This window comes from Lacerta agilis, chromosome 2 (assembly GCF_009819535.1).
Source record: "Lacerta agilis isolate rLacAgi1 chromosome 2, rLacAgi1.pri, whole genome shotgun sequence".
Taxonomy (NCBI): Eukaryota; Metazoa; Chordata; class Lepidosauria; order Squamata; family Lacertidae; genus Lacerta; species Lacerta agilis.
This window is the reverse complement of record NC_046313.1, coordinates 13,126,759-13,154,088: the sequence shown is the minus strand read 5'-3', so window position 1 is coordinate 13,154,088 and position 27,330 is coordinate 13,126,759. Positions and strand designations below refer to the sequence as shown.

The 27,330-nt window shown below is 46.0% G+C and overlaps 2 protein-coding genes across 3 annotated transcripts in view; both read left to right on the top strand.

The window, feature by feature from the left end:
• ACVR1B (activin A receptor type 1B) overlaps window positions 1–7,959 on the top strand; it is a 34,511-nt gene extending 26,552 nt beyond the window's left edge. Inside the window, exons 5-9 of one of the 2 annotated variants that reach the window (XM_033138664.1) lie at window positions 824–991; window positions 2,023–2,179; window positions 4,048–4,172; window positions 5,630–5,814; window positions 7,098–7,959. In XM_033138664.1, coding sequence (XP_032994555.1) covers window positions 824–991; window positions 2,023–2,179; window positions 4,048–4,172; window positions 5,630–5,814; window positions 7,098–7,223 — 761 coding nt within the window. In that variant the 3' untranslated portion in view covers window positions 7,224–7,959. The remainder of the gene's footprint in view (window positions 1–823; window positions 992–2,022; window positions 2,180–4,047; window positions 4,173–5,629; window positions 5,815–7,097) is intronic. The other variant, XM_033138665.1, reaches the window with a different exon arrangement.
• Window positions 7,960–22,277: 14,318 nt separating this feature from the next.
• The window catches only part of TAMALIN (trafficking regulator and scaffold protein tamalin), a gene marked incomplete at its 5' end in the record, with an annotated part of 31,002 nt that continues 25,949 nt past the window's right edge, over window positions 22,278–27,330 (top strand). Inside the window, 1 exon segment of the mRNA XM_033138663.1 lies at window positions 22,278–22,435. Within this exon segment, the coding sequence (XP_032994554.1) occupies window positions 22,278–22,435 (158 nt within the window).

The window sequence follows — 27,330 nt, the reverse complement described above, 5'->3', positions numbered from 1 at the left end:
TTAACAGGAAACGAAGGTTAACAGTTGCTCTTATTAGTAGCTATTAAAGAGTATTCATTGTCTGATGATGCCAAGGAGGACTGGTATAAAATGAGTTGCTTTCAAGTGTATGCAGTGTTGTGTGTGCGTATGTGTGCTTGGCCGTTGGGGACACCAGTTGTTTGCTCCTGTAATGCCACAACAATGTGCTTCACTTTGGAGCTGTTGATACTGCAGGAGTAAAAGAATGTTGTAGGTGATTTCTCACACACTGCCTTCTCTTGACAGCCAAGTCAGGCAGCTTCAGGGATCTGTCCCTTTCCTAGGGCTGGGTGATACCTGGTTTTCAACATTGTTATAAACATCGCGATATACCTATATATCACAATGTCTGAAATATGAATGGCACTATGTAGAGGCATTGGCTGGCTTCACGGGTTTTCCCACATTGTGATTTTTGCATAACACACACACACACACACACACACACACACACAGTGATTCATGATATATTGCCAGGTCAAAAATTAGGAAACCAATATCACAATATAGATCCCATAGTAAATGTCTGCAAACATATGCACGCCGGATATAGAGTGTGGTGCTGGTAACACCAAGGTTGCAGGTTTGAACTGCATATTCCTGCATTGCAGGGGGTTGGACTAGATTATCCCTTCCAACTCTACAATTCTATTATTCTATACAGTAAACAGATGTTTCTCAACTGTTCCGCCTTTTGTTGTATATGCTACCTGCTGCTCTTCAATGAATTCTAGCGCAAAAGTATGGCTGCCGTTTTCTTCACCCTTTTAATGTGCCCTGCTCCCGTTTGCCTTGCCAACAGATAATGGCACTTGGACTCAGTTGTGGTTGGTCTCCGATTACCACGAGCATGGCTCTCTGTTTGATTACCTCAACCGATACACTGTAACCATCGAGGGGATGATTAAATTGGCTCTGTCCGCTGCCAGTGGACTAGCACACCTGCACATGGAAATTGTGGGAACCCAAGGTAAGAAACAGGTTTGACAGATGCAAATTTTACAGAGGTAGTTTAGGAAACGACAGGGCTGCTCTTAAGACCAGCATAAACTGAGGAAGACAAAGTAGCTCATTCTTCAGATGAAAGCAGGAAGGAAGTTTAAATCGGATGGTAATGAGACTAGTAGAATTTAGGGCAAAACTGATTGGTTGAGTGCCCTTTGAAAGCTACAAAGAGGAATCTGCTTCACCCACTGGCCCAGTTTGGATGTACATTTCCTGGCTTCCTAAGCTATACTTCAGCAGCCAGGACTGAATGTCAGGGCCACATGTGGTGTTAAGCTCTGGTTAGTAAACCTGCAGACTATTAGCTCCATTGGTTAGAGTGTGGTGCCCATACGGGACAGCTGCAAATCAAATCAAATCTTATTATGGTCAATGACCAGCACACATATTAAAACATAGAATCTATCAGAAATACAATTTAAAATATATTTTAAAAATTTCAGTCTGACAAGATTTATCATCGTTAATTTGTTATGTGAAATATAATTGGATAATAGAGACAGCTGCATATTCCTGCACTGCAGGGTTTCGGACTAGATGATCCTCAGGGTCCCTGCAAACTCTATAATTCTGTGGTTCAATGAAACCACAGATTGCATGAGGAACCACAGTTACAAGTAAGCAACCTGTATAAACCACAATTCCCTGCATTAGGAATCATGAGGAATTGTAGTTTGAGATGATCGGGATTGGTTTCCCAAGGAGGTACAGTTCCAGTGCTTGTTCATATCTGCTAAACTATCGTTTTAACAATGTATATCTGCACAAGGCCCCTATCCTATCTAGGAGCAGTTGGCTGGCTCTTGCACCGAGTCTGATAAGAGATCTTGTTTATTCCCTTCATAGTTAACACATTGTAGTTTGTAGTTTAACGTTGACTGACCTTTGTGGCTTTTGTGGTGCTGTCTGCTCCTTTTTAGACTTTATTATTGGCAAATAATTTTATCATTACACCGAAGGACAATTGTAGGATTCTCTTTCATTACGTTTTGCTAGGAAAACCTGGGATTGCTCACCGGGACTTGAAATCCAAGAATATACTGGTGAAGAGGAATGGAACTTGTGCCATTGCCGACTTGGGTCTGGCTGTCCGCCATGACGCTGTTACTGATACAATTGACATAGCCCCCAATCAGAGGGTTGGAACAAAGCGGTAAGAAAATGGTGGCTCACTTGATCATGGGTTCAGTGTTGACGGCTTTGGTCGAAGGGCCAAAAATATGACCGAAAGTTGTTGCAGTTGCCTCGTCTATAGCAGGGCTGCCCGACCATTTTTGGCCAATTGGCCTTGTCCAACTGCCGAGGTGCGGGGATTCTTTGCTGGAGCTTCCCGCGCGTAGGTCTAAGCCACCTACACACGGGATTCCAGTTGCCGGGGATCTGCGGCCAGCGTTGCACGGGCGCCGGCCATTCCCACACCGAGGGGCAGCATACCAATGGTGAATGTGGTCACCCCATGCTCTCTCACACACAAATCAGGCATGCAGAATTCACACACATGAGACACACAGAGATACGGAGGTAAGGGACACATAGCCCCTAGCTGATCAATGTAGATGAGCTGCGGAGTGGGGTTATCACTTCCTCCCTGCTCATTGAATGATTGATGGTGGAGACCAGGGAGAAATTTAAACTTCTCTGCCCATCCCAGTTCTGTTCTACTTGAGTCCCTTCCCCCACTGCTGCCCAAATTTGTGTCTTTCACCAGAAAATTTTACTTGTGGTTGGGGAGAGAGGATTGGCTCAGGCTAGGGCTGACCGATAGCTGGTTTTCAACTTTGTGATATCACCAAGTAAGCATTGCGATATACTGATATGTCACAATGTCTGAAATAAGGATGGAGCTATGTAGAGACATTGGCTGGCTTCACGGTTTTGCCCACATTGTGATTTTTGCATAGTGCACGAGCACGCACACACATGCATACATACACCATGATTCGTGATATATTGCCAGGTCAAAAATTAGGAAACAGATAATGGGGGTTCAAGCCAGTTTTGGACGATTTAGTGATGTATCACCCAGCCCTAGCCCAGGCTAGCTGTTGACAAACCCTGGTTTTTATTCTCTCCGTTTTCCCCCCAGATCAGACACTTGCCAAGTGCTAAGTCTGGTTTGTTTTGCCTACATGCAACATTAGGCTTAGACATTTGACTAGTTGAAAGCATTTTTAAAGCATTAACTTCATTAGAACCCCCCCTTTTTAAGTCACTAACATATTTGTTATTAATGTTAATGATAAAAACAAATTAGTTAACTGCTTGTTTGACTGCAGTAATCTGACTTTAACAATAGCTGGACACCTAGCGCAAGAATTCAACAACTGCTTCTCTATACTGTTTGCATGAATCACATACTCAGAAGAGGAGAATTTGCACTGCACTTTTATCTGTGATTACCCCCCCCCCCCACGCACACACACACAAAATACTCTCAAGCAATTGGGGATGAATTACAGTAGTGTTTCATGCATTTTACTTCAACTATTATTCTCAGTTGTTTCAACACCTTTTTTAATTTTTTTAGACATGAGTAATCTCAAGAGCATTTTGGGGATGTGGCAGAAACAATGGGCATCATTTTGAAATTGTTGGAAAGTGCTGGGCATGACTGCTCACATTCATATATACAGTACACACACACACACACACCTCAATATGACATGAGCATATATATATATATAGAGAGAGAGAGAGAGAGAGAGAGAGAGATTGATTTACAACAAAACATGAACTGAACATTAAGTTCCACCCCCTGCTGCTCATGTCATCTTGAGGGTTTTTTTTTAACGTAAGGCAATAATTACTTATTTAAAAAATAATAATTTCTGTCAGAATGTGCAGTTAAGTTGAATGGGCTTTCAAACAAGGGGCCCTGCCATGAAAATTGTGATTCTTGAGCCATAGTTACAGCAAAAGATACTTCTATATTACTCTCAGATACAGTACCATAATAGTATTAGTTTTTACCCACAATAGATGCCATAGTAATTAATGTGATTTGTTCTTATTTTGATTCAGCTACATGGCTCCCGAGGTTCTTGATGAAACAATTAACATGAAGCATTTTGATTCATTTAAATGTGCTGATATCTATGCCCTGGGACTAGTTTATTGGGAAATTGCTCGGAGATGCAACTCAGGAGGTAATGGCTTTCTTTTTCTTTTCTTTGCATAGAAATAAAGAGGGTTTCTGTCTGCTCCAAATGTTGCAATAAAACAGTGCCATCCAAATGCACAGAAATTTTTAAAAGGATGTAGACTAGAGATGTAATTAGGAGGAGCATGGGAGCTCTGCCCGTCTTGTTTGGAGAAGGAAGTAGTCTTGCTGATTCAGAAGATCACATTGTTCCCATTGACTCAGCATTTTAATCAGACTCTCACTAATGGGTTTGGTGGGGATTATTGACATGTCTTTGGTGGGCGGAGTCTCTGTTCTAGATGACTTTTAAATGGTTGTTCCTGTTTTCTTGGATACACTAAGTCATTAACATGAAGTATTAATCAACATCACCTGACCTAATCTGAGTTCACATGTGCATGTTTGGTAATTCACATATTGGCATATTTGTTTTAGAAATGTTTCAAGAATATGCTGGTCACTGTGTGTTATTTTGATGGTCAAATAGTGGGTATTATATTTAGATTCCCCCCCCCCCTGTTGTATTCTTTGTCATGGACTGAGGAAAGCTGATTGCTTCTCCAATTACTGGGTGTCTAATAGGAGATGAGAAAGAACAGGGAAAGCCTGGGACTTGAGCTGAGTGAAAACAATATGCAAAAGCAGCCCATGTGAGTGAGGGGTGGAGTAATTTAATACCCCACTCTGGGCTGCAGGGCAGGTATGTTGGTTGTGACAGAGGTATCCCTCTGCTCAGCTCCCCCAGCTGTGCTGTCCAGCCACCAACAAAGTGACACATGTCATTCCGCTGGTACAGCAGTTCCCCTTCCAAATGGCAGGCAGGTGCGAGTGCCGTCAGCAGCATTGCCTGTGGAAGGCTCCAAAATGGGGAATTCCAGGGACTGGGGGAATCAAGCTAGTCTCACTGTCATTGCATGGTAGCCTTGTCCTCAACTCTGTCCTGATTGCAGGAAACTTACTGCCCGTCACCTGCCATGAGCGCTAGGACTGTAGATGCGGTGGTTGCCCTGCAAAGCCCCGCCAGCAGTGTTTGGATTGTGTCCTAAAAATATTTCAGATTTGTGCTGGGAATATAGAAATGGTGTGGGAGGTAGAGGCTGCTGCTGCTGCTGCTGCTGTCAAAACCCTGGCCAACTTGTGGAACATCCGCACGGCTCGGGCCATTGACACAATCGAAACAAGCTGGGAGACAGATTGAACATGAATGGAGGAAAACTGTTTGAATGCAATGTAAAATAGGATACAGTTGTGGGTATAGCGGTGCTTTTTCAATTCATTGTGTAGGAATTTTAAAGTATGTAATGTCATTAAATTTTCTCTAATTTCTGTTTCAGTTTGTTGAAGATTACACACACACACACTTTTTCTTGGATACAACAGTGTATTAAATATAGTTCTGTTTTGCATCGTTTCTTGTTTGTGACTAGCTTTTCTCTCTCTCCCCACCCTCAAATCTTTTAGGTATTCATGAAGAATATCAGCTGCCATACTATGACCTTGTACCGTCTGACCCCTCCATAGAAGAAATGCGGAAGGTTGTATGTGACCAGAAGCTACGGCCTAACGTTCCCAACTGGTGGCAGAGTTACGAGGTACAGTTTGACTGTCACAAAGGCTATAACAACTTGCCGCTTCTTGAACAAGAGGTACCGACAAAAATATTAATACTAATAACATTTGCCACATTAGCTAGGGCAGTAAGGGAAACGCTAGCCCTCTGTTGGCGTAACTCTTGTGAGGCAAGGCCTGTGCAAGCTTTTTATGGCAGCCTGGATGGTTTTGTAATGGAGAACCAAAACTACCTATAGAAGGCAGGATTTTCAGTGTGCTAAAAGGAGGTGGCTAACTATTTGAGACCAGTATCTTCTTTTGGGATTCTGAAAGTGCAACTTTTGCTTCCTCTGAGAGACAAAGGAGTTGATTTGCAGTCAGTGGCCTGGTTCGCAACGTCACATTAAACCATTAGAAACCACAAGCGGACGACACGACAAGCCAGACCATGCCTTGTGGAAGCGCCTGCTATTTCACGTTATACCACAATTTATGTTCACTATGGTTAAAAACAACGTGTGAAACAGGTCAGTGATTTATGGTCCAGGCGGTGGAGCGAACACGGTATGATAGTTCTCTTAATGTTCGACAAAGCACCCTGTTTTTAGCATGCAATTTCAAATGGTTGTTTTGAAATGGTCCGGTGCCACACTAAGCTGAGATATGGGTGTGTGTTAGAACACTTGAATTACCGCGCTCCCATTTGATCTAGGCCGATTGACTCAGTTTGAAAACACACTTAGAAAATTGTTCTCCGTGTTGGCCGTGTGTGTTGTTTTTATTGATATTGATAATAATTATTAGAATTAAATCTAATAGGAATTTGGTTTATCACTGACTGTTTAATGTGTGTGGGAGTAAACTTACTCTTATTCTTGGCCATTTCAGCCAAGCCATGCCCTCCTGCCCTATACCTGAGATCAGATGCGGACAGGTAAAAATCTGACCAAGCCAAAAAAAAAAAATAGTTTTGAAGACACTTGTGCAGTGCTTTGTCTGGTCTTGCTGTGCACCTTGCAATCAGATGGTTGTCCGGTCTTGAGAACCCCTTTGCAAGATCTAGCTCCTCTCCTTAATCTAGTGGATAGTGTCAGTAAACAGAAGCCTGTTTATGCAGGTGGTACTACTTATTTGATGGCCACATGGTGACTGGAGAACCCTGCTCTCAGGGATAGAGAAATCCTCCACTTGAAGGGAATTAGCAGGCCATGTCTGTGCATGGATCGATCCCTGTATGCTATGCTGTCTGTAGAGAAATAAAACAGCATATGCAACGAGCCCTATGTAGACTGAAAGAGACGTTGCGTTGAATATGCCATTGAGAGATCCCTGATGTCCCCCCTCTCTCTCTTTTCTCTCCCCCCCCCTGTGTTTTTAGGCTTTGCGAGTTATGGGGAAAATGATGCGAGAGTGCTGGTATGCCAATGGAGCAGCACGACTAACAGCCTTGCGCATCAAGAAAACACTTTCTCATCTCAGTATCCACGAGGATGTGAAAGTTTAGTCTGCAAGCCCCTTTCCCGAGGAAACTGCGCAAAAGCTGCCATGCTAGAATTGATGAGTGGTGGAGAAGGCCTACCTCGTATTTCTACACAGCCTGCTCCTATCAGCTGGACAACTTGGCGTGCAGGTTAGGTGAGGAAAGTGGAAACCCACAGACTCGGCTCCCTTCCTGATTGACGAGTGAAATTCATCTGTTTTTCTAATCCTCTCCTGAGAGCGTGAGGATGGGCTTCTTGTATAGAGAGAGAAGTTGACCGCAACTGTATCTTGTTTCTCTGATGGAAATCCCTGTAAATTCTAGCGACACGCATGTCGGGGACAGCCCTGTGGCTTAGGGGAAGTGCTTGAGGACCAACGTATGCACACAACAGATTTGTGTGCTCCCTTGTCTGGCCATGTGAAGCTCTTGGTCCTTTACTAGTTTGACAGATCCTAAGCCACTGCAGCCATTAGTGTCCAGCAGCGTGAGCATGTGCAAAGGTACGTGTCCCTGTGCCCCTTTGGTATTATCGTGTCCGCTTGTGCCCCTGTGCATGTGCAAATGTAGAGTGTCCTCATGTGAAAGTGCAGGTGCTCGTGCTCTCTTTGTCCCACACGTTGAGCATCATTATCCCTTTTTCCTCTCACTAGGGAAGGGTGCGGGGGAATCTTCCCTGCCATTTCTAGACCCATCGGGGCACTACACAAACTATCTCACTGCCATCCCTCCCTTCTTTTCAAAGCAGGGAATAGGTTTAGTGTGTGTGTGTGTGTGTGTGTGTGTGTGTGGTGTGTGTGTGTTTTAGTTTCATGGTCCTCCTGTGTTGTCAGGGCTGGGTGGCAACAGTTGCTTAGCAGGCAGTCCAATCTGTATAAGGAATATATGTCGGGTGAAACCGGTGCTGGTCCTCCTGGTTAAAGGAAGCAAGGCAAAATTAGGGCTGTGGGAAGCAGTTGACCTTTCAGGATCGTTGCCGTTCTATTTCTCAAGAAACAACTCTAGCATTTTAAACATTTCTCTAATGAAGCATCTGTGGCAAAATAGTGTATTCAGAGGCTTCCTGTGAAGATTTATCCCTTAAGGAATGATGACTGCAAAACTAAACTTTTTTATTATTAAAAGTGTGTGTGCGTGTATGTGTGTATATATATATGTTTGTTTGTTTGTGTGTGTGTGTATACACATATATGTATGTATGTATGTGGTCTCCCGTATTCTGGAAGTGATTATGTGTCACTTGGAATGGGGTTGGGGGGGGGGAGAGTTTGGAATGGATTATCTTGCATGCATTTTGTTTCAGTTAAATGATCAGGGTGTAATAAGACTGATTTGGCTGTTGTGTTTGCTTTGGGAACAGCCCAAGACTGTATTATGATACAAATAATGCGCTGAAAAACTCCATAGTATGTGGGTTGGGTGTTTGTGGTAGATAACTCCTGAAGCCATAACTTTTAAACTGGAATGGTTTGATTATTGTTTGTTAATTCTATTTAATTGGGAGGGTCTGGATTTTAACTTTTTTACTATTCTTTATAAGAGAAGTAAAGTTGATAATTACCTCTCGTTCTCCTTTTTAAAGAAATCACTGCAAAAAAAAAACTGAAAAAAATGCACACAGCTCAATTTTACACTGAACTGTTTCTACTCAAATTGTGGCCCTGACTTCTGAGAGGAGACATTATGTTCACTCTGAGACAGGGCATTTTTTAAGTACAGTATATAAAACATTGTGTGTTTTTGCTGTCTGTGGGTGTAGGTGTTCGTCTCTGTCCTCTGTCTCTTCCCTCCTTCAGCCCCTTCTCTTGTTCTCAACTGTGTCAGTGTGTAAGTTGAAGCATTGTCGTGTTGTGTATTGGAGTCAGTTTTACACGCTCCTTTTGGTTTGAAGCAAACTGTAGCTTCCTCCAGGGCTGTGTTTTGAAAATCTCAGGCGCTCTTATTCACAGAGGGACAAGTGGAGTTTGCCCTTTCGTAAAACCTGCTGCCTTCTGTGATTCTGTTTCTGATTGCTTTTGAGCCAGAGGCTACCACACCTCTCCAGCAAATGGACACAGCTTACCAAATCACCTCTGCAACTTGGTTCTAAGTAAAAGCACCTCGACATTTGTCTAGATCATGTATTCCCATCAATGAAAAATTGACTACTTGGTTGCTGACATTGGAAGCTGAAGATAGTACATCATGGAGGCTTAAATTTGGAAGATGCACATGTCCACCTCGCAGCGGTAACAGTTCTCCTTAGTTGGTTGGGTGTTTTTTTTAAGTAACAAGGGAGCCATTGTCCTTTGAAACTGCTTGGCCTTGGTGGCTGGAAGAGTTGAGGAAGCTCAACTAGTGTGGCTATGAAATTAACATGGTGCCTAAGCACATTCTGAGTGTTTGCCCAGAAGCAAGTTGTACACTCTAACTTTATGGCATTGCAGTGTTAAGCTCGCCACTTGGAAGTGTGATGAGAACATACTTCTATGTAAAGCAGAGGCAGGCACATGGTGCCCTTCTGTCATCCCTAGCAAGCATGGCCAAAGCCAAGGAACAATGGGAGTGGTAGGCCAACATATCTGGAGGGCATGTTATTGACTGTCCCTGATGTAAAAGCAGCTTGAATTAGAGTACAACTCACCTAATTAATATCTTACAACGGGGGTCAGCAACCTTTTTCATCCGTGGGCCGGTCCACCGTCCCTCAGACCATGTGGTGGGCTGGAGTATATGGGGGGGGGTGAACGAATTCCTATGCCCCACAAATAACCGAGGATGCATTTTAAATAAAAGGACACATTCTACTCATGTAAAAACACGCGGCCAGTTCCCTCAATCCGCCCACGGACGGTCCGGGAGTCAGCGTGTTTTTACATGAGTAGAATGTGTCCTTTTATTGAACATGCATCTCTGGTTATTTGTGGGGCCTTAGGTTGCCTACCCCTGTCTTACAATAACTTACCACCGCTACACAGACACACCTCTGTTGTGTAGCTGTAGTGCTGCACCTTGAAAGGTAAAAGGGATTGGCTGTATCACAACGAGTGGCTTCTAGAGTCATAATATGCATTTGTCAAAGAGGCTACGGCGGTAGCCTCTTGCAGCAGAAACACATTTTTGCTCAGTGCTGCTCCAGAGTCCTATCAGAAGAGGAGCAAAGCAGCTAACTAAAGAGCATTAAAAGCAATGTGCCATTACATGGCTAGATGCTCGTTTAGCACATTTCTCTCTTCTGACCAGTGACAGTAGGCATTGGCTGTGGTTGCAATTTACAGCACTGCAAATTGCAGCAGTCTGAAGGACAGGTTTTCCTGCTCCCACTTCACCTGCTACAAAGATAAATAGGGATAGAAATCCTAATGTCACATTCAAAGGACTATTGTTCCTGTCCCACTCCCCACAGATCAGAAAGAAGTGGGCAAGTCAGAGGACCACTGGTTTCTTCTTAAAATTCAAACAGACACAGTTGCACTCCGTTGTGCATGTTTTCTTCTTAATAATGTGAAAAATTCAAATAGAAGACATACCCAACAGTGCAGCTAATTGCTGAGATCCTTTTTTTAGACGGCATAAACTAAGGGCACCTGAGAGAATGAAGAAAACCAATAACTGTAACCAGACATCCATGAAGTTTTTAGTCCACTGCTCTGAAGTTCAGGTAAGTCAGGATGGAATTTAAGCTCTTAATTCCATTTGGGAACGAGCGACTAGCTTCATCTTGGCATCAAGGCAGACATGAAAGATCTGGTGATGTCAAACCTCCAAATGGAAAAGAGTTCATTCACTGCTTTTTTTTCCAAATCTAGAAGATGGAAGGTGTGGGTTCCTGGCTGGTACTATTAGATTTTGTCAGGTGGCACACTGGCTTCAGAATAGATCATTCTGGTACTGTTGTCTGTCTCTTCCCTGCCCCCTCCCCCTTTTCCCACTTTCTCGTCCACCTACCCCTGATTGCTACTTGATCTTTATATTTCGTTCAGGTTTTGTATGTTTTATTAGAAAAAGACTGTAAAATAGCCACTTAGACACTTTACCCCTCAGTATGCAAATGTAAATACATGTAATATAGTAAAGAAATCTTTTGTTTTAATATAAGAATGAGGCTGTCCAATTTTCTGTTGTACATTATTAAAAGTTTGTTTTTATTCACTTAAGCTCTGCGATCTTTTCTTTTCTGGTTAATTCTAGCTAACAGTACTCTAATAACCATAGACTTACGAGTGGCCACAGGTGACATTGACACAGACTGGAAATGGACCAAGCCACCCGTCACTCTTTGGGAACATGTCCTTCGGAAGAGGTGGACTCTCCTTCGTTGGAGGTTATTAAACTGAGGTTGGATCGCCATCTTTAGCAGTGATTCCTGCATTCCAGGGTTGGACTAGATGACCCTTGGGGACCCTTCCAACTCTACAGTTGTATGATCCTGAAAACAATCAGACTTAATTCTGAGTAACCATGTATTGGATCATACTCCACATTATGCTTTATGCAAGGCGGAGCCGGGGGAAAGCCAGAGCGCCTTCACCTGAGACTTGGGGGAAAGTTACTCCTAAACCAGTGTCAACCTGTCATTCCTTATCCCTTACTGCCAGACAAATATGTTTGCCCCATATTTCCACTCCATTTATGGTATTTGACTAATAACTGTTGGCAGTAGACAGATGTGAAGCATAAGGAGGAATAAAAAGCTAAATCTTTTACTCATGTTAAAGTGTCATCTTGGATTTCGCTTGAGGGTTTCCAGTGGCAGTAACAAGCTCATCCAGCCTTAAGCCCTGGAGTGTGTTTAACAGAAATTAAGAATCCCCCCCCACACACACACCCCTTCCATTAGTCTGGTAGCATAAATTTTGCTTATTTTAAGCTGCTTTTATAGCAGAAGTGTGGGTACCTGCTCATCCAATTTTCTGTTAGAAACCTCACCACATTGCTAGCCCCCGTGAACGGAGCATGTTGTAAGAGAGGATTGCCTCCCTTCATCCCTTAACAGTATTATGGTGCCTCATCCACCCTTAAGAATCAACCCAATGAAATTAGGGGGTCAGTTTCAATGGGAGATCGCCATCTGGGCCTCAGTTTTTGCATTCTAATCAGCTTTCCCCAAATGCTCTATACTGTAATTCTGTTTTCCTATACTTTTAACATGCAGTTGGAGGCTGCAAGATGCTGATGAAGCTCAACAACAAGGTATTACTTTTAAAAGCCAGGGATACTTGTGCACGGATGTGCGCTATACATTCCACCTGATTTCTGTTTCTAATTTTACTGCTGTGAAGTTAGAATGCTACGGAAGCACACCTTGCTGGACAGCGATGTGAGCAGGATTTCTAAGAGCATGCAGTGCCCTGTGAATCCCCTCCTTCATCCTCAGAATGACTAGAGGTGGATAGCTCATTGGTTAGTGTTGTGTTGACAATGCCAAGGTTGCAGGTTCGATCCCCATAAGGGACAACTGCACATTCCGGCGTTGCAGAGGGGGTTGGACTAGATGATCCTCAGTGTCCCTTCCAACTCTGTGATTGTGAGAAGTAGAACAAATTGCCGTATTTACTTGAATCTAATGCTCACCCCTTTTTTGCCAAATTACGTTGCAGAAATTAAGGCGCGCATTAGATTTGATGTCATATTTACATTCGCCAGCAAATACTTTTGGGGGGGTTCAAGGTTCAGAAAATCGAGGTGCGCATCAGATTCAATGGTGCGTTAGGCTCAAGTAAATACAGTATGCACTCTTTTGATGATGGCCGGGGAAAGGGAATCCTGTAAGGTGCCACAAAAGAAAAAGGGCAGTTGTAGGGAGTGAAAGACAAGAGAAGATGAAGTTTTAAATACGATACTATTTCTATCCTGCCCTTCCATCAGGGAATGTGGGACAATCTACATGTGTGTGTCCCCCTTTATCACCACAACAACCTGTAAAGTACGTTAGATTGATTGTGGTTACCCGGTGTGCTCTTCGTTGCTGAGAGGATTGCGCCCTTGAGGGTTGAGGGGCTGTTCCTAATCTGATCCTGTAATCGCAACATAATAGTTCCATTTTTGCTTTATTTGCACATACAGCTAAATATCCACTGTCCCACGCTTCTAATGCCTATGTACTGCTCCTTTTTTATACTTCACACTTTAAAAAAGTTTCCAGAGTCTGCCAAATCCTGAACTCCCAAGCAGAAATTAATTATGCTCTGAAGAAGGGCAGGTGTAGCAACAGTGGCTATTTAGGTAAAAACCTGGGTTGAAGGTGTTTATCTGGCACCGTGTACCAACAAACCCCACAGAAGTGTATCAAGAATCTTACCCTTTTTTAAAGGACATGAAAGTTTTGGCCTTGTGAGATGCTGTTTGACTCCAGTTCCCTCAGCCCCAACCAACCTGGCCAATGGCCAGGGAAGATGGACGTTGCCCTCTGGCAATCTGGAGGGTTCTCTCCCACCTAATAGGCAGGTAGCAATGTTCACCTCCACAAGCAAAAAAGGTATTTTGTGGAGCTTTATTTTATTTTATTTTTTCATTTTTTTAAAGAATACTTTATTAAGAAATCATTCACCAACTTATTACATAGGCTACATTAATTAAAACTGACCACACAGGTATTTTCATATATTGCACGTTGAGAACTGCAGGCCAGCCACTGCTGTAAAAGCAGGCTTCAGGTTCATCACCGAAAAATTATATGTGCATCCCAAGAGGATGAACAAGTCCTCGTTTAAAGGTGATCAAATGTGTGTTGCTAGAGAAATTATTTCTGCAAAGGAGAAAGAAAGAAAGCAAAAAAGCTACATAGAAACCAAGTCCAGAGGGGGAAAGAAAAGTGGGTTCTGAAGCCACTGAAATCCTCCCCACATGAAACGTGATGGAAATCAGTCCAGAAATCCAAAGTCATGGTTTCTCTTCAGCATGATGTGCAGAATCCATGATCTAGCTATTTTGTGGAGCTTTAAAGACTTACATATCTTATGGCAGCCTTGTATTTAAGTGTTCACCTACCCCAGGATGGGAAAGCAGTGACCCTCCAGATGTTGATGGTCTCCAACTCCCATCAGTCCCAACCAGCACAGTCAGGGGTCGGGGAACTATGGTCCAACAACATTGGAAGGCTACACGTTCCCAGGGCCATTAGGAGTTCTATGCAGCTATATGAGTGGGCTGGTAAAGGAGGGGTGGAGAGGCTTGCCCGTGTCCCTCTATGCCCACCATCAAAACCAAGATGGCTGGAGGGAGTGGGGGGCAAGCTCTCTCCTCTAGACCCAGCATAAAAATCAACAGGTTCCTCATCCCTCTCCTGACAGCCCTGAGTTCTCTTATTTACAAGGCTGTATTCTGGCATCGTTGTGGGGGGATATTATTATTATTGTTACTATTACATAGCTGTCAACTTTTCCCTTTTCTTGCGAGGAATCCTATTCGGAATAAGGAATTTCCCTTAAAAAAGGGAAAAGTTGACAGCTATGTTAACTATTATAATTATCATTTTCAGTCATACCTCTAGATACCGATCGCTGCGGGTTACGAATGGCGCGGGTTACAACGCACCGAGCCCGGAAGTACCGGAACGGGTTACCTCCGGGTTTGGTGGTTCGCGTATGCGCAACGGGTCAAATGACATCACGCGCCTGCGCAGAAGCGGCACTGTGGGTTGCGTTCTGCTCAGGATGCGAACGGGCCTCCGGAACGGATCCCGTTGGCATCCAGAGGTACCACTGTATCATTTATACCCCACTCATCTGGCTCAGTTTCTCACCAGTTGCCATGTAGCCATCTGGGGCCAGCTGGGCTTCCAATCGTCTCTAATGAGTCAGATTCTCTGATGCGGCAATAAGCAAGGCTTCCGAGTGCCATCTGCCCGTGTCAGAGCTGCCGCCTCCTCCAAGCCTTGGGCAAGGCGAGCGGCAAAGATTGCGTAGTTGACCCAAGGTCTTCCAGGTAATGCTGGCTCTCCCCTGCACCCATCAAAGAGATTGCAGATGCAGTGATAACTCTAACAAGACCAATCTCCACTTGCCCCCAACCGTTGCATCCCCTGAGCAAGGCCACCAGAGGTGCCTGTAAGTGCCTATCTCTCCATCTCAGTTCCGCCGACATCGGATGTTACCTGCGTTACATTTCCTGGATTCATGCTGATCTACTGGCATGTACAATATAATAATAATAATAATAATAATAATAATAATAATAATATATTTCTACCCTGCCCATCGAGGGGGCTCCCGATAGAATATTATAAAAACTCAATAAAACATCAAACATTAAAACTTCCCTAAACAGGGCTGCCTTCAGATGTCTTCTAAAAGTCAGATAGTTGTTTATTTCCTTGACATCTGATGGGAGGGTGTGGCACAGGGTAGGCACCACTACCGAGAAGGCCCTCTGCCTGGTTCCCTGTAACCTCACTTCTCGCAGTGAGGGAACCGCCAGAAGGCCCTCAGAGCTGGATCTCAGTGTCCGGGCTGAACGATGGGGGTGGAGACGCTCCTTCAGGTATACTGGGCCGAGGCCATTTAGGGCTTTGTTGATTTGTGTTGCAATCCAATAGATGCATCTTATTCCTTTATAGCTAAAAAAAATGTTGCTTGGGGTTCGTGATTCTAGCTCAGGAGGCTTTCGCTATTCGGGAGGCTGATGCATTTCTACCCTAGAACCCTTTTGAGCATGTGTGCCAGCTGTTTGAACAACTGCAGAAGTCCTTTTCGTTCATTTAGATCAGGGTTTCCCTGTGTACTGGAGCACATAACTGCATGCCCCAAGAGGGACTGAAGTTTGCCTTGAAAAAAACAGGTGACCGGGTTGGAGGCACCCGCCACATATGTCCCCCCTCCTGGAGGGAGGGGGCTGCTTGCCAAATCAATCCTGTTCCTTTCTGCTCTTACATGGACAGCAATGCCACCCCCCAAGGGAAATAGCAAGGATATGCAAGGGATTCCCTGGCTCTGCATGATATCTGACAGGTGTGGGCATTGGGGAACATCAACATGCTTCAACAGTACAAAGCAGAGGCCAGAGCAACTACCGTATTGGCCTGAATATAAGCCTCACTTATTTTCCAAATTCTTTCTGTGCGGCTCCCCCCACCCCAAAGCAGCCTGGGAGCGCGGGGCCCGCCCACCACTCTCAAGCCTCCCCTACGCCGGCTGGGGGAAGGCCGCTGGCTCCGGGAGTGCGGGGCAACAGCACACTGCCCACCTGCTGTTCCCAAGACTCCCCTGGGCCGCCTAAGGAAGGGGGAAGGAGGGGAGGCCACAGGCAAAGTTGTGTAGCTCCCCCCCCCCCGGAAGCAGCCAGGGTATCGTCTCCCCCTCCCTTCAGTTTTAAAGGTGCAGCTTATATTCGGGCCAATACGATAAGTGGAAGCCATATGCCACAACAGCAAGGAGCATACATCAAAATTTTGGGCTTCACAGATTTCCTCTTTCTGTATGCACACATGCTACAGTGCATGACCAGCAGTAGCTTCTGCTTTTTCAAGCTGTTGTCACTATTCTACACAACTATGCCCAGCATTCAGAGTTGTGCCAGCAAGTTCCTGTTGATTATCCCAGCCCTGAGATAAGATGCAAACCTCTCTTCGGATTTTTTTTGGTCTTCAGCTCTCATCAGACCCGATCAGCACAGCCAATGGTCAGTGATGGCATATGAATTCAAGGAGGAATCAACTTTTAAAACTTGTCCGAGTAAGAATTTGGAGATTCTAGTTCCTCCCCACCCACCCCAAAAAAGGCATGAGAATTACTTCCAAGGCTTCTCTTCCTGCTCTCCGAAACATTCTGGGCTCAAAGAAGAGAGTTTTCTGGCTCAGATGACTGTGCATCATATTAACGTAAATGACTCTGCTCAAGGAATCCTTGCTATTTTTTTCTAGTGCTGGATGCGATAGCAAGGGGATCCCTGAGACCGTCCTCCAAAGGGTGGACATTCCAAAGAACAACCCCAAAAGAGAAAAGCATGCGAGACTCGCGTCATTCTGGGAGATACTTCCGAAACGCAAAATTACCCAACTCTTGGCGCAATCTCCCTACAGCTGCTTGCCATCTGTCCCCAGACGCCCAGCTCTTGTGTTTGTTCTTAACTAAGAAATGTTTGGCTGCTGGGGATGAGTTCATTCCTTGCTAAAAATTAAGACCAGCTGCTGTGCACCCAAGCTAAGCATCAGGAGGAGGACAGAAGAAGAAGAAGTTTGGATTTGATATCCCGCTTTTCACTACCCAAGGAGTCTCAAAGCGGCTCACATTCTCCTTTCCCTTCCTCCCCCACAACAAACACTATGTGAGGTGAGTGGGGCTGAGAGACTTCAGAGAAGTGTGACTAGCCCAAGGTCACCCAGCTGCATGTGGAGGAGCGGAGACACGAACCCGGTTCACCAGATTACGAGTGTACCACTCTTAACCACTACACCACACTGGCTCTTTGACAGGCCTTGTGGCATTGTCAAAAGGGATCGCAAGGCCTTGTACAGTACAGGCCAAACGCAGACGCCGCAGAGGCATAGATAGGTGCAAGCTGGTTTTATCTGTGTCTCCTGGCTGCTTCCTCTTTGCCAAGCCCACCCCCAAAAATACAACCACAAGAAATATAATGGGTCAGAAACCTTTTTCAGCTGTAGGCCGGTTCACCGTCCCTCAGACCATGTGGCAGGCTGGACTATATTTTGAAAAATAATAATTATAATGAACAAATTCCTATGCTCCACAAATAACCCAGAGATGAGTTTTAAAAAAAGGACACATTCTACTCATGTAAAAATATGCTGATTCCCGGACCATCCGCGGGCCGGATTGAGAAGACAATTGGGCTGCATCTGGGCCCTGGGCCTTAGGTTGCCTACCCCTGAAATATAAGGTTTTAGCAGTGTTGGGGAACCTCCAGTCTCCTCAGCCCCTCTGCCCTGCAACCCAATTTCCCGCTGATCACTTGTGATCTTCCCTGGTTTCACTGCTATGCCGGTTCTGAGGGAAAGAGCTGAGAAGCAGAAGTGACAAAGGGACTTGGGTGCTGGGTTCTTGCTGAACGGCCAATTTATGAAGAAAACTCACTTTCCAGAACAGTTGCGTTGGTCTGAAAAAGAATTAAAATCTCACCACATCTTATTGGGGGCTGACTTCTGAGTAGACCTTTATAGCAACAAAGGAGAGAGGTGGTCATAGTGAAAGTTAAAGCAGGATGGAGCTTGCTTCTGGATTGCTTGCCCCCCAAACACTTGGTTCTGACTCCACCTTTTTGGGCATCAGCCCCGCCCACCAGTGGCAGGTGGCCCCCAGAAGCTTCTGCATGAGGGAATGTGGCCCCTTTGCCTGAAGCAGGTTCCCTATTCCTGCTTTAACACTTTGTTGCGATTTTGTATTTTTAATTGGATTGTTTTTAAGCAGAGGTTGGATGGCCATCTGTCATGGATACAAGGAATTGGGCTAGATGATCCTTGGGATCCCTACAATCTACAACAGGCATAGGCAAACTCGGCCCTCCAGATGTTTTGGGACTACAATTCCCATCATCCCTGACCACTGGTCCTTGGCTAGGGATCATGGGAGTTGTAGTCCCAAAACATCTGGAGGCTGAGTTTGCCTATGCCTGATCTACAGCTTTATGATTCTATGGTTCTATATTCATATTCCTTTTGTCAGCCATCAATAACGAAATGTGGGGTGTAAATGTGAGAAATAAAGAAATGTTTTAAATAAACCCAGTACAAATACACCAGCACTGATCACATTTATTGTTACGTTTTACACGCAGAATATTGGATGCTCAGTGTTGCCTTCAGAACTAATGCCACTAAGCCAGTGCTTCCCAAACTTTGATCTCCTGTGGTTTTTGGACTACAACTCCCATCATCCCTTGCTAGCAGGACCAGTGGTTCAGGGATGATGGGAATTGTAGTCCAAACACAGCTGGAGACCCAAATATGGAGAAGCCTCCACTAAACCATAGAACAGGGGGGTGGAACCCATGCCCTTGCCCTGGTGGTTTTGGACTGACTCCAACTCCCATCAGCCCCAGCCAGCATGACCTGTTGATCAGGGATGATGGGAAGTGCTGAAGGGCCACAGGTTGTTCATCCCTGCCTTAGAGAAAAGTGGTCCTTTGTTTTCTCCATGTTTTTCTATCCGCATGATCCAAACATTGACAAAGATATCCCAGACACATTGGGACGAAGGAAGCAGAAAGGTAATGCAATGAGCAAACAGGGAAGCAGAAACACAACTATTTTATAGCCAGGTTAATGGAACCAGGAATGGGTCCTCACGGATATTGGGGCCACTTCCCCTTTTATTGAATCATGGAGTAGATTAAGAGCACTGAGAGTTTCCACGCATTTCAATCACTTGCTGGCGGCAGCTTCAAATGACAGTAGGTGTGAATGAGCTTGTCTCCCAGATAGAAAACTGTCCTACCTTAAAAATGTAGTACCTTTCATTTAGCTTCCGCATTCGCATTCAGCTACCACTTGTTAAGGAACTGGGTGCGGATGGACTTTCTGGCACTGGTTAGAATGCTTTGGCACCTTTTAAGACCCCTTGAGCTCGCCAAAACTAGGACAGTTCTAAATACACCACAAAAAAAACAAAGTCCAGTGCAGACACACTTGCCGTTTTAACATTTCTGACTGCTTGTAGGAAAAAGAAGCTGGAAATAGACATTGTTATCCCAACCAGTGTGTTGGTATTTCCATCTAGACTCCTGAAAGATTTGAAAACGCCTTTCTTTTTAAACCTGAGCATGTATTCCTTCCTTGTGGAGATGCTTCAGGGTTTAAAAAAATCATTCTGAAAATAAGCGTCCCCACTCAACTTTTTGAAAGTTAACTAGAAACAAACATTTGCCAATAACACCAAGGGAGACCTGCATGCAAATCACGTATGTGCAGTCAATTTGGAACTCACCCTGAAGAGGATGAACAGCGTATTTAGCTTATTTCAAATGACAACAGTGGCTAATCGTTGAAAAATGCATACAGTACTCTCCAAGCCCTGCTGCAAGCCACAGAGGCCAGAGAACTCAGGCTACAGACAGCAGATGTCACCTGAATAGAACCTCAGCAAAGTTTGGGGCAATAGAGGTGTGGGGCGGAATAGACTGAAAGATTATATTTTTAAAAGCATTAACAGTGGACAGCAAGAATACATTCTCTCCCGATACTAGAATTAGAGGGCACCCAAGTGTGATTGGCAGTAGGTTCATAGCTATCGAAAGGAAATTTTTCTACATGTGTAACACAATTAGCCTATGGAACTCATTGCAAAAGGATAATATGATGACTGTGAAGATAAGGGTTATTTTTCTTCAGAAAGACACAGTGCAATCCTACAACTTGCTCCCAGGTAGGTGGCACAGCATCACACTGTTCTATCCTTAAATGCGATTTCTGTGAAATTGTATACCGAATGTTTTCCATGGCACTTTCCTTATCTGTTGAGTTTGGCAAAATCGGTAAATGATCTGGCATTTCTAATGTGTGATTTGTAACTAATACAACCAAGTCATATCATTTTCTGTTAGGGAGTACATAGGCACTTAAAGGCTTTTGTTATGGGCTTTCCTGGCTATTTATGAACATTTCCCATAAAACAGACGTTTGGTCAGCAGAGGGCACTACATTACCATATATCGCACGCGAAAGCAGCACGAGCGAGAATTTAAAAATACATACATACAGAAATACGGGTTTATATTTACCGGTATACAGTCCCGGGGCATATTTCAACCGCATCTGTCTACAGGAGAGAGTTGGTCTGCGTGCAATAAATAAACCAAGTCATTTTTCTCTTCCTTTATTTATTTCAAGCAACGTCCAACCCTTCCCATATGCACACACGCCGCCCCCCAGGAACAAAATTTTCAGACGATGAAGGGGGAAGTGAGCTATCTTATAATTTGCAAATAAATAAATTCTATTGAGGATTGTCCCTTTGCCTTGCCACAAACGAATATTGGGGCGGGGTAGGCAATAATATTCGTTGCAGAGAGCAAAAGCACAATCCTCGTTTGTTCGGAAAACAATTCCTTGCAGGCATTTCGGATTTGTATGCAAAAGCAAAGAGAGAGAGAGAGAGCTTTTTGTTTATTGTCAAAACAAGGATCGCTTTCATGGCTTCAGAAACGGGGGCCAAGATCCGGTTCCCCAGCCTAAGGCTAAGGCAAGACGCGCAGCGGAAGCCCCGCTACCTGGGCCGCATAAAAAAAGGAGCATTGTCTCGTCGTCGCACCGGAGACAATTGAAACAATCCGGCCTCTCGGGGAAGGGCTTCTTCCACGCAATCCGCGATCCCGAATGCCGGAGACCCCCGGCCCCACACTGAATCTAGCGCCTTGGAAGTTGAAGAGGCAGGCGGGGGGGGGGGCGCCCTCTTGTCCCCAATCCAGCTCCTTTACGAAGGTAGGGGAAACCTTTTTTTTCCTGGAAACGGGGCGGAGATTCTTCGAGGTCGTGACTAACAAGAAGACGGGGGCGGTGGGATTCCTCTGGAAAGCGTCAAAAGGGTTGGAGAGCGCCAGAGCGCCCCCCACTTTAGAACTGAAGGGACTCTGAGGATCATCTAGTCCACCCCACGCCCCCCCAATGCAGAAATGTGCATCTGACCCATACGGGATCGCACCTACAACCTCGGCATTATCAACACCACGTTCTAACCAACGGAGCTATTCTCCTCCTCCTCCCCTCCTCGAATCTCTGTGGCCGCGCAATGGGTCCCTGGCGCAATGGCGGTTCCCAGAAAGTTGGTGGTTCGAGCCCAGCCCGAGTCCGACTGGCTCGGGCAGGATTCTTGCATTGTAGGGGGTTTGGCCTAGATGACCACTTGGGGACCCTTCCCAATCTACGATGGTCTCTCTCCCGACTCCGAGAAGGCGGGGATGTTCCCGGCTATGAGCGGGGCGCAACAACTCGCGGGGCGGGGCCTAACTGGAAAAGGGCGTGGCTCCCCCTGGCCTAAGGGCGGTAGGCCCGCTTGCGAGAGAAGCCATGGGGAGGGCGTGGCCTGGCCGGGAGGAGGCGTGGTTTCCGCGACGCCCCGCCCTCCGGCGCTCCTCCAAGAGCCCATATAGCTCCGTGCAGCGCCGCCGCCCCCTTTTCCTTTCTGCCCCCCCGCGGCCCGGCTATGACCCTGCGGAAGCTCCGGAGGCTCCGGCCGGGCAGCCCGACCAAGGGCGGCGCCGGCGGCGGCGAGTGTGGCGGGCGCCGGTGTTCTCGGCAGCCGAGCGTCGGAGCTGGAGCTGGAAAGGGCGCTGGCGGCCTCGGGGGGCACCTTGCCCCGAGCCCGAGGGTGAGTGAGAGCCGGGCTGCTGCCCTATCTGTACGGACGGCGCGGGCTGGACCCGAGACCCGTGTAGCGCGAACACGCGCCGCGTCCCCACGACACGCGCTCCCCGCCGCCCTAAGCCAACAGACCCCAGTCCTAGGCGGGTCCCATTCCGGACCCTAATAATGCGCCTCTCCCTACTTCCCCCGTCCCGTCCCCATCACTTTCCCGCCGCCGAGTATAGGGCAGGAATGAATGGCACCCGCCCGGGATTTCCCCCTTCAACTCCACGGGAGAGGGAAAAGCACGAGGGGACGTCGCCCCCCTCCTGCGCCTCTTCCCGGCTGCCTTTCTTGGAGACATTTCCTTCCTTCCACCGCCTCCCAGCCACGCTTTTCCTTCGCGACCCCCCCCCCCGGATGCGCGTCCCCGAGATCAAAGTCCCGCTTAAGTCCTCCCCCGCAGCCTCGGAGCACCTGTGAGGCGCGCTTCCAGTCCGTGATGAAGGCAAAGTGGGAATCTGGGTTCTGCTGTGTCGGACTCCCTGGTGCGGAGGGAGAGACGAGGTCTCTTGACACGGATTTCCCCCTGGTTGCCTCCTTCTGCTTGTGCGACGCAAGGGACAAAAGGAGTGCTGCTGGCGCTGCTTTGGTTGCCCCCGTGGCTCACCTGCGATCCTAGAGTCGGAAAGGGACCCCGAGGGTCATCTAGCCCAGCCCCCCCTGCAATGCAGGAATCTTCTTCTCCTAAGTTGCCATTTGTGGGGGGAACTCGAACTCCCCCTGGGCTTGGCGCATTATTGCCGGAAAGGATAGCCCTACTGTTTGTTGTTGTTTGTTCTCACTCTTGTGGAATACTGTACTTCAGTGTTTTTCAACACACTAGTGTGCCACGAGATGTTGTCTGGTGTGCCGTGGGAAAAATTGTGTTTATTTGATTCCTATTCAAGAGAATTACTTTATATAGTCAATATAGGCACAGAGTTAAATTTTTAACATTTTCTAATGGTGGTGTGCCTCGTGATTTTTTTCATGAAACAAGTGTGCCTTTGCCCAAAAAGGTTGAAAAACACTGCTGTACTTAATTAGTTTAGGTCGTTTTATTGCCGGTCCTTTATAAATGAATGGTTGTTGTGAGTACAAGTAAAATGCAAAAACAAGTCGTGGCTTTTGGAGCTTTGCAGACAGAATTAGTGGCTGCTATCTGGAGCTGGTGATACAGCTGTTGTGCCCCCCATCATGTCTTTACCAGCAGAGAGAGAGAGAAAGACGTCTCCTTTACAGGGGTTCTTTTGATGTGTTTGCATGTGTGTGTCAATCTATGACCAACTGGGTTCTTCAGATATTTATTGGACTCCACCTCCCATCATCCTTGGCTGGTTGGGGCTGATGGGACTTGGAGTGCAGCTGCATTTGGAGACTACCACATTCACTATCCCTGGTATATTGGGTGCTTTTTTGTTGTTGTTCCAGACAACACTTCTTTGCATTGGGCTTGTTGGGATGCAACCCAGAGCCGCTCCTGGCTGCAATGTCCATTCGCCTTTAAAAACGGCACCTACTTTCTGTCCCACGGATGTTCCCAAGAGACTCCATGCAAAAATGCACCACAAATTTAAGCCTACCGCACATGCACACCTAGAAAGCAATATTACTGAGCTCACTGGTATTTTTATTTGTGTGTTTAACGTGGGTTAGACAGTTGTGGTGTTTGGGCATTGCATGGGATGTTTCCTTATCTGAAGGAACCTATTGAGGAGTGGCAGTAGGGCAGGAAATGATGCAGTATTCATTTGGCAATTTCTCCCTTTCAAACTTTGTGGTCCTGGTTCCGTTTCTCGCTTCTAGAGGTACATGATTGGGTTCCTTGGAAAGCTACATCAACTTGAGAGTGGGAAAACTGATGCAACTATGACCATGCAGGTGTACCATGGTCTGTGTAGAGTGTGCAAGGCTTAGCAGTTCTGGGAAATATGATCAGAATCTCTGGCCAAGGAGCCATATAAGCTTGAGGTGCCCACTATCTATTCACAGGCAGATTGAACCCTGTTGATCACCGGTCACTTGACACCCCCCCCCCCCAGCATCTTGGGGTGATTACTTGAACAGTATTCTCATTCGAGGGTTATCCATTAACTAATGAGAAGTGTGATGATTTGTGAACCGCTCTGAGATCCATGGATGAAGAGGGCATGCAAATTTAATAATTAAATAAAGATAATAATATTTGGTTACGTTGTTTTTCCAACCACAGAGTAAAGACGCCCTGTAACAAGGACTTGCTTCTCTCTCATCTGTATATGCACTTATCCCTTGTTTTCCTGCATTTCAACGACCGTCATCTGCTTTCGTAGTCTATGTGTGGCTACATCTGCTCCAATTTTCTTTTGTACTCCATTTCCACCCTATGTGAATACGCCTTAGATCAGTCTCCCCCAATGTGCTGCTCTCCAGATGTGTTTAGACTACAACTCTCACCAGCCCTGGGCAGCATAGCCAGGATTATGGCAGCTGCAATCCAACAACATCTGGAGGTTGGGTTAGAGAGGGTTGGAAGAGACCCGATTTCACATCTCCATTCTGCCACAAAACACTCGGCGATCTCGAGTCGGGCAACATCTGTCTCCAACCTAACTCACAAGGTTGTTGTGAAAATAAAACTAGTCAGAGAGCTTCAAGAGGTCACATACGTTCCAAATATTGATGCCACTTTTTACAGTCATGGCTTCCCCAAAGAATCCTGTCTACAGTAGCTTACCCCTCGCAGAGCCATAATTCCCAGCACCCATCTCAAACTGCAGTTCCCAGGATTCTTAGATTTGTGGTTCTAATGGTGGTGTAAAAGTGCTTTAAATGCGTGGGCAAAAAAATGTGACCGTAGGCTGCCCTGAGATACCTGGAGGAAGGCTGTTTTTTAAAACACTTCATTTCACACACCCCTGGAATATTTGTTCCTCCTGCTTGATCTTCCAGAAAGCAATTAAATCAACCGGTAAACTGAAAACTCGATGGTGACTTTTCTCATAGGTTTTCTGCTGCGTTATCGAAGCAGCTCCTGAACTTTGCAGCAGAAACTAAATCTGAACTGAAGCAGGTCATGTTGGCAAAATGCGAAGCTATACATCTGGTACTAGCGCCACGAGCTCCGCAGTCGCATGCAATATGGTTTTCAGCCGCATATGTTGCTTCAGGCAAGTCGTCGGGCTCCTGTGGTAAACTGTCTGGCGGGGTTGCAGTGAAAAGTGGCTTAACACCAGACTCTCGTCCCCCCCCCCCCAAGCTGCTGAGCAGCTTAGCTTGTTGACCAGGGCAATTTGCAGATTCAGTGCTTTTTCGGCGTCAGAAAAGTTGGCAACTGGCGAATGCCCAGGCCAGAGGTTTGCCAAAACTGATGTAGGGGTAATCATGACGTTAAATCCAATGAAAAAGTTAAGTTAACACATCCCAGCCGATCTACAAAATATGTCCAGGTCTCCCGTCACCTTTTCTTTGCTGCGACAAGGAGGGATCGGTGGTCCGAGTGAAGGGAAATGCGGAGAACCTCAAATGCTGTTCGCGTCCGGCGTATTTGGCTTATCCTCCTACCCTCATCGTGCACACAAATAATAATCCTTTTTCTGAAAAAGCACAAAAGTTGTTCCAGTTCTTAAGCTACATAACCACTTGGATCACCAGCTTATGGAAGGGAACAATTGCAACAATATTAGTAGCCTAAATTCCTGGAACCTTAGTTTGGTCAAGATCTCCAGATAAAATATGAGTACTTGATATTTTTGAGATGCATCATTACAATGATTCACTGATCAAAAGAACCCTAGCAGTATAATGAGGCTCTAATAGGGCAAAACAGGACCAGGAAAAGGATTGTGTGTGTGTGTGTGTGTGTGTGTGTGTCCAGGACCTCTGTCTTCCCCATCTGCATTTGGAAACTGAAGGCCAAGGAGAAGCAATGTTGGAAGAGTGCAATTTGTGATCATGGAGCAGCGTCGTTACTGATCACAGGGCAGGTCTGTTAAGGCACCCGACTTAGCTTTTAATATTTGGTTTTTTTGAGCTGTACCAACAGGAGAGAACCTTAGCCAGTCTTAAAAGGCAGGGTGTTTTAAAAAAAATGAATGCGAGTTATTATTATTTAATGAATTCTTCTGGTTTTTGAGAAGGAGAGTTATTAAATTAGCAGGTTCTATTAACGGGTGGCGCTGTGGTCTAAACCACAGTGCCTAGGGCTTGCCGATCAGAAGGTTGGCAGTTCGAATCCCCACGACGGGGTGAGCTCCCGTTGCTCGGTCCCAGCTCCTGCCAACCTAGCAGTTCGAAGGCACGTCAAAGTGCAAGTAGATAAATAGGTACCGCTCCGGCGGGAAGGTAAACGGCGTTTCCGTGGCTGCTCTGGTTTCCAAAGCGCTTGTCATGCTGGCCACATGACCCGGAAGCTGTACGCCGGCTCCCTCGGCCTGTAACGCAAGATGAGCGACGCAACCCCAGTCGGACACAACTGGACCCAATGGTTAGGGGTCCCTTTACCTATGTGTGCAAGGTTGCCAGGTGGGGTAGGCATTTAGGGTTGCAGGCTGTGCCGCGTGGGGTGTTTGTGACGGTGTGTATGAAATGCAATGGAGCGGGGGTTGCAGTCACCGTGCGGCCAGGTGTGTTTTTCAGGTATCAAGTGTGAGGCAGATAGGGTTCAGAAGGAGAATAGGGTATACAGGTGGCAGTGTTCGAAATTAACCAGGAGCCAGGCGCATTTTGCACCTGGCGATCGGCCACTTGGGACCAAATGAAGATATCTGGGCACCAAGATGGTGCCTGATATCTCCAACATCTGGGGATCATTGGATCCTGACTGTTTCCACACGCTAATACCACATCCTGCAGAATTCCATCAGTTCTATTTTATCTGTACAATCAGGATGAATTTCA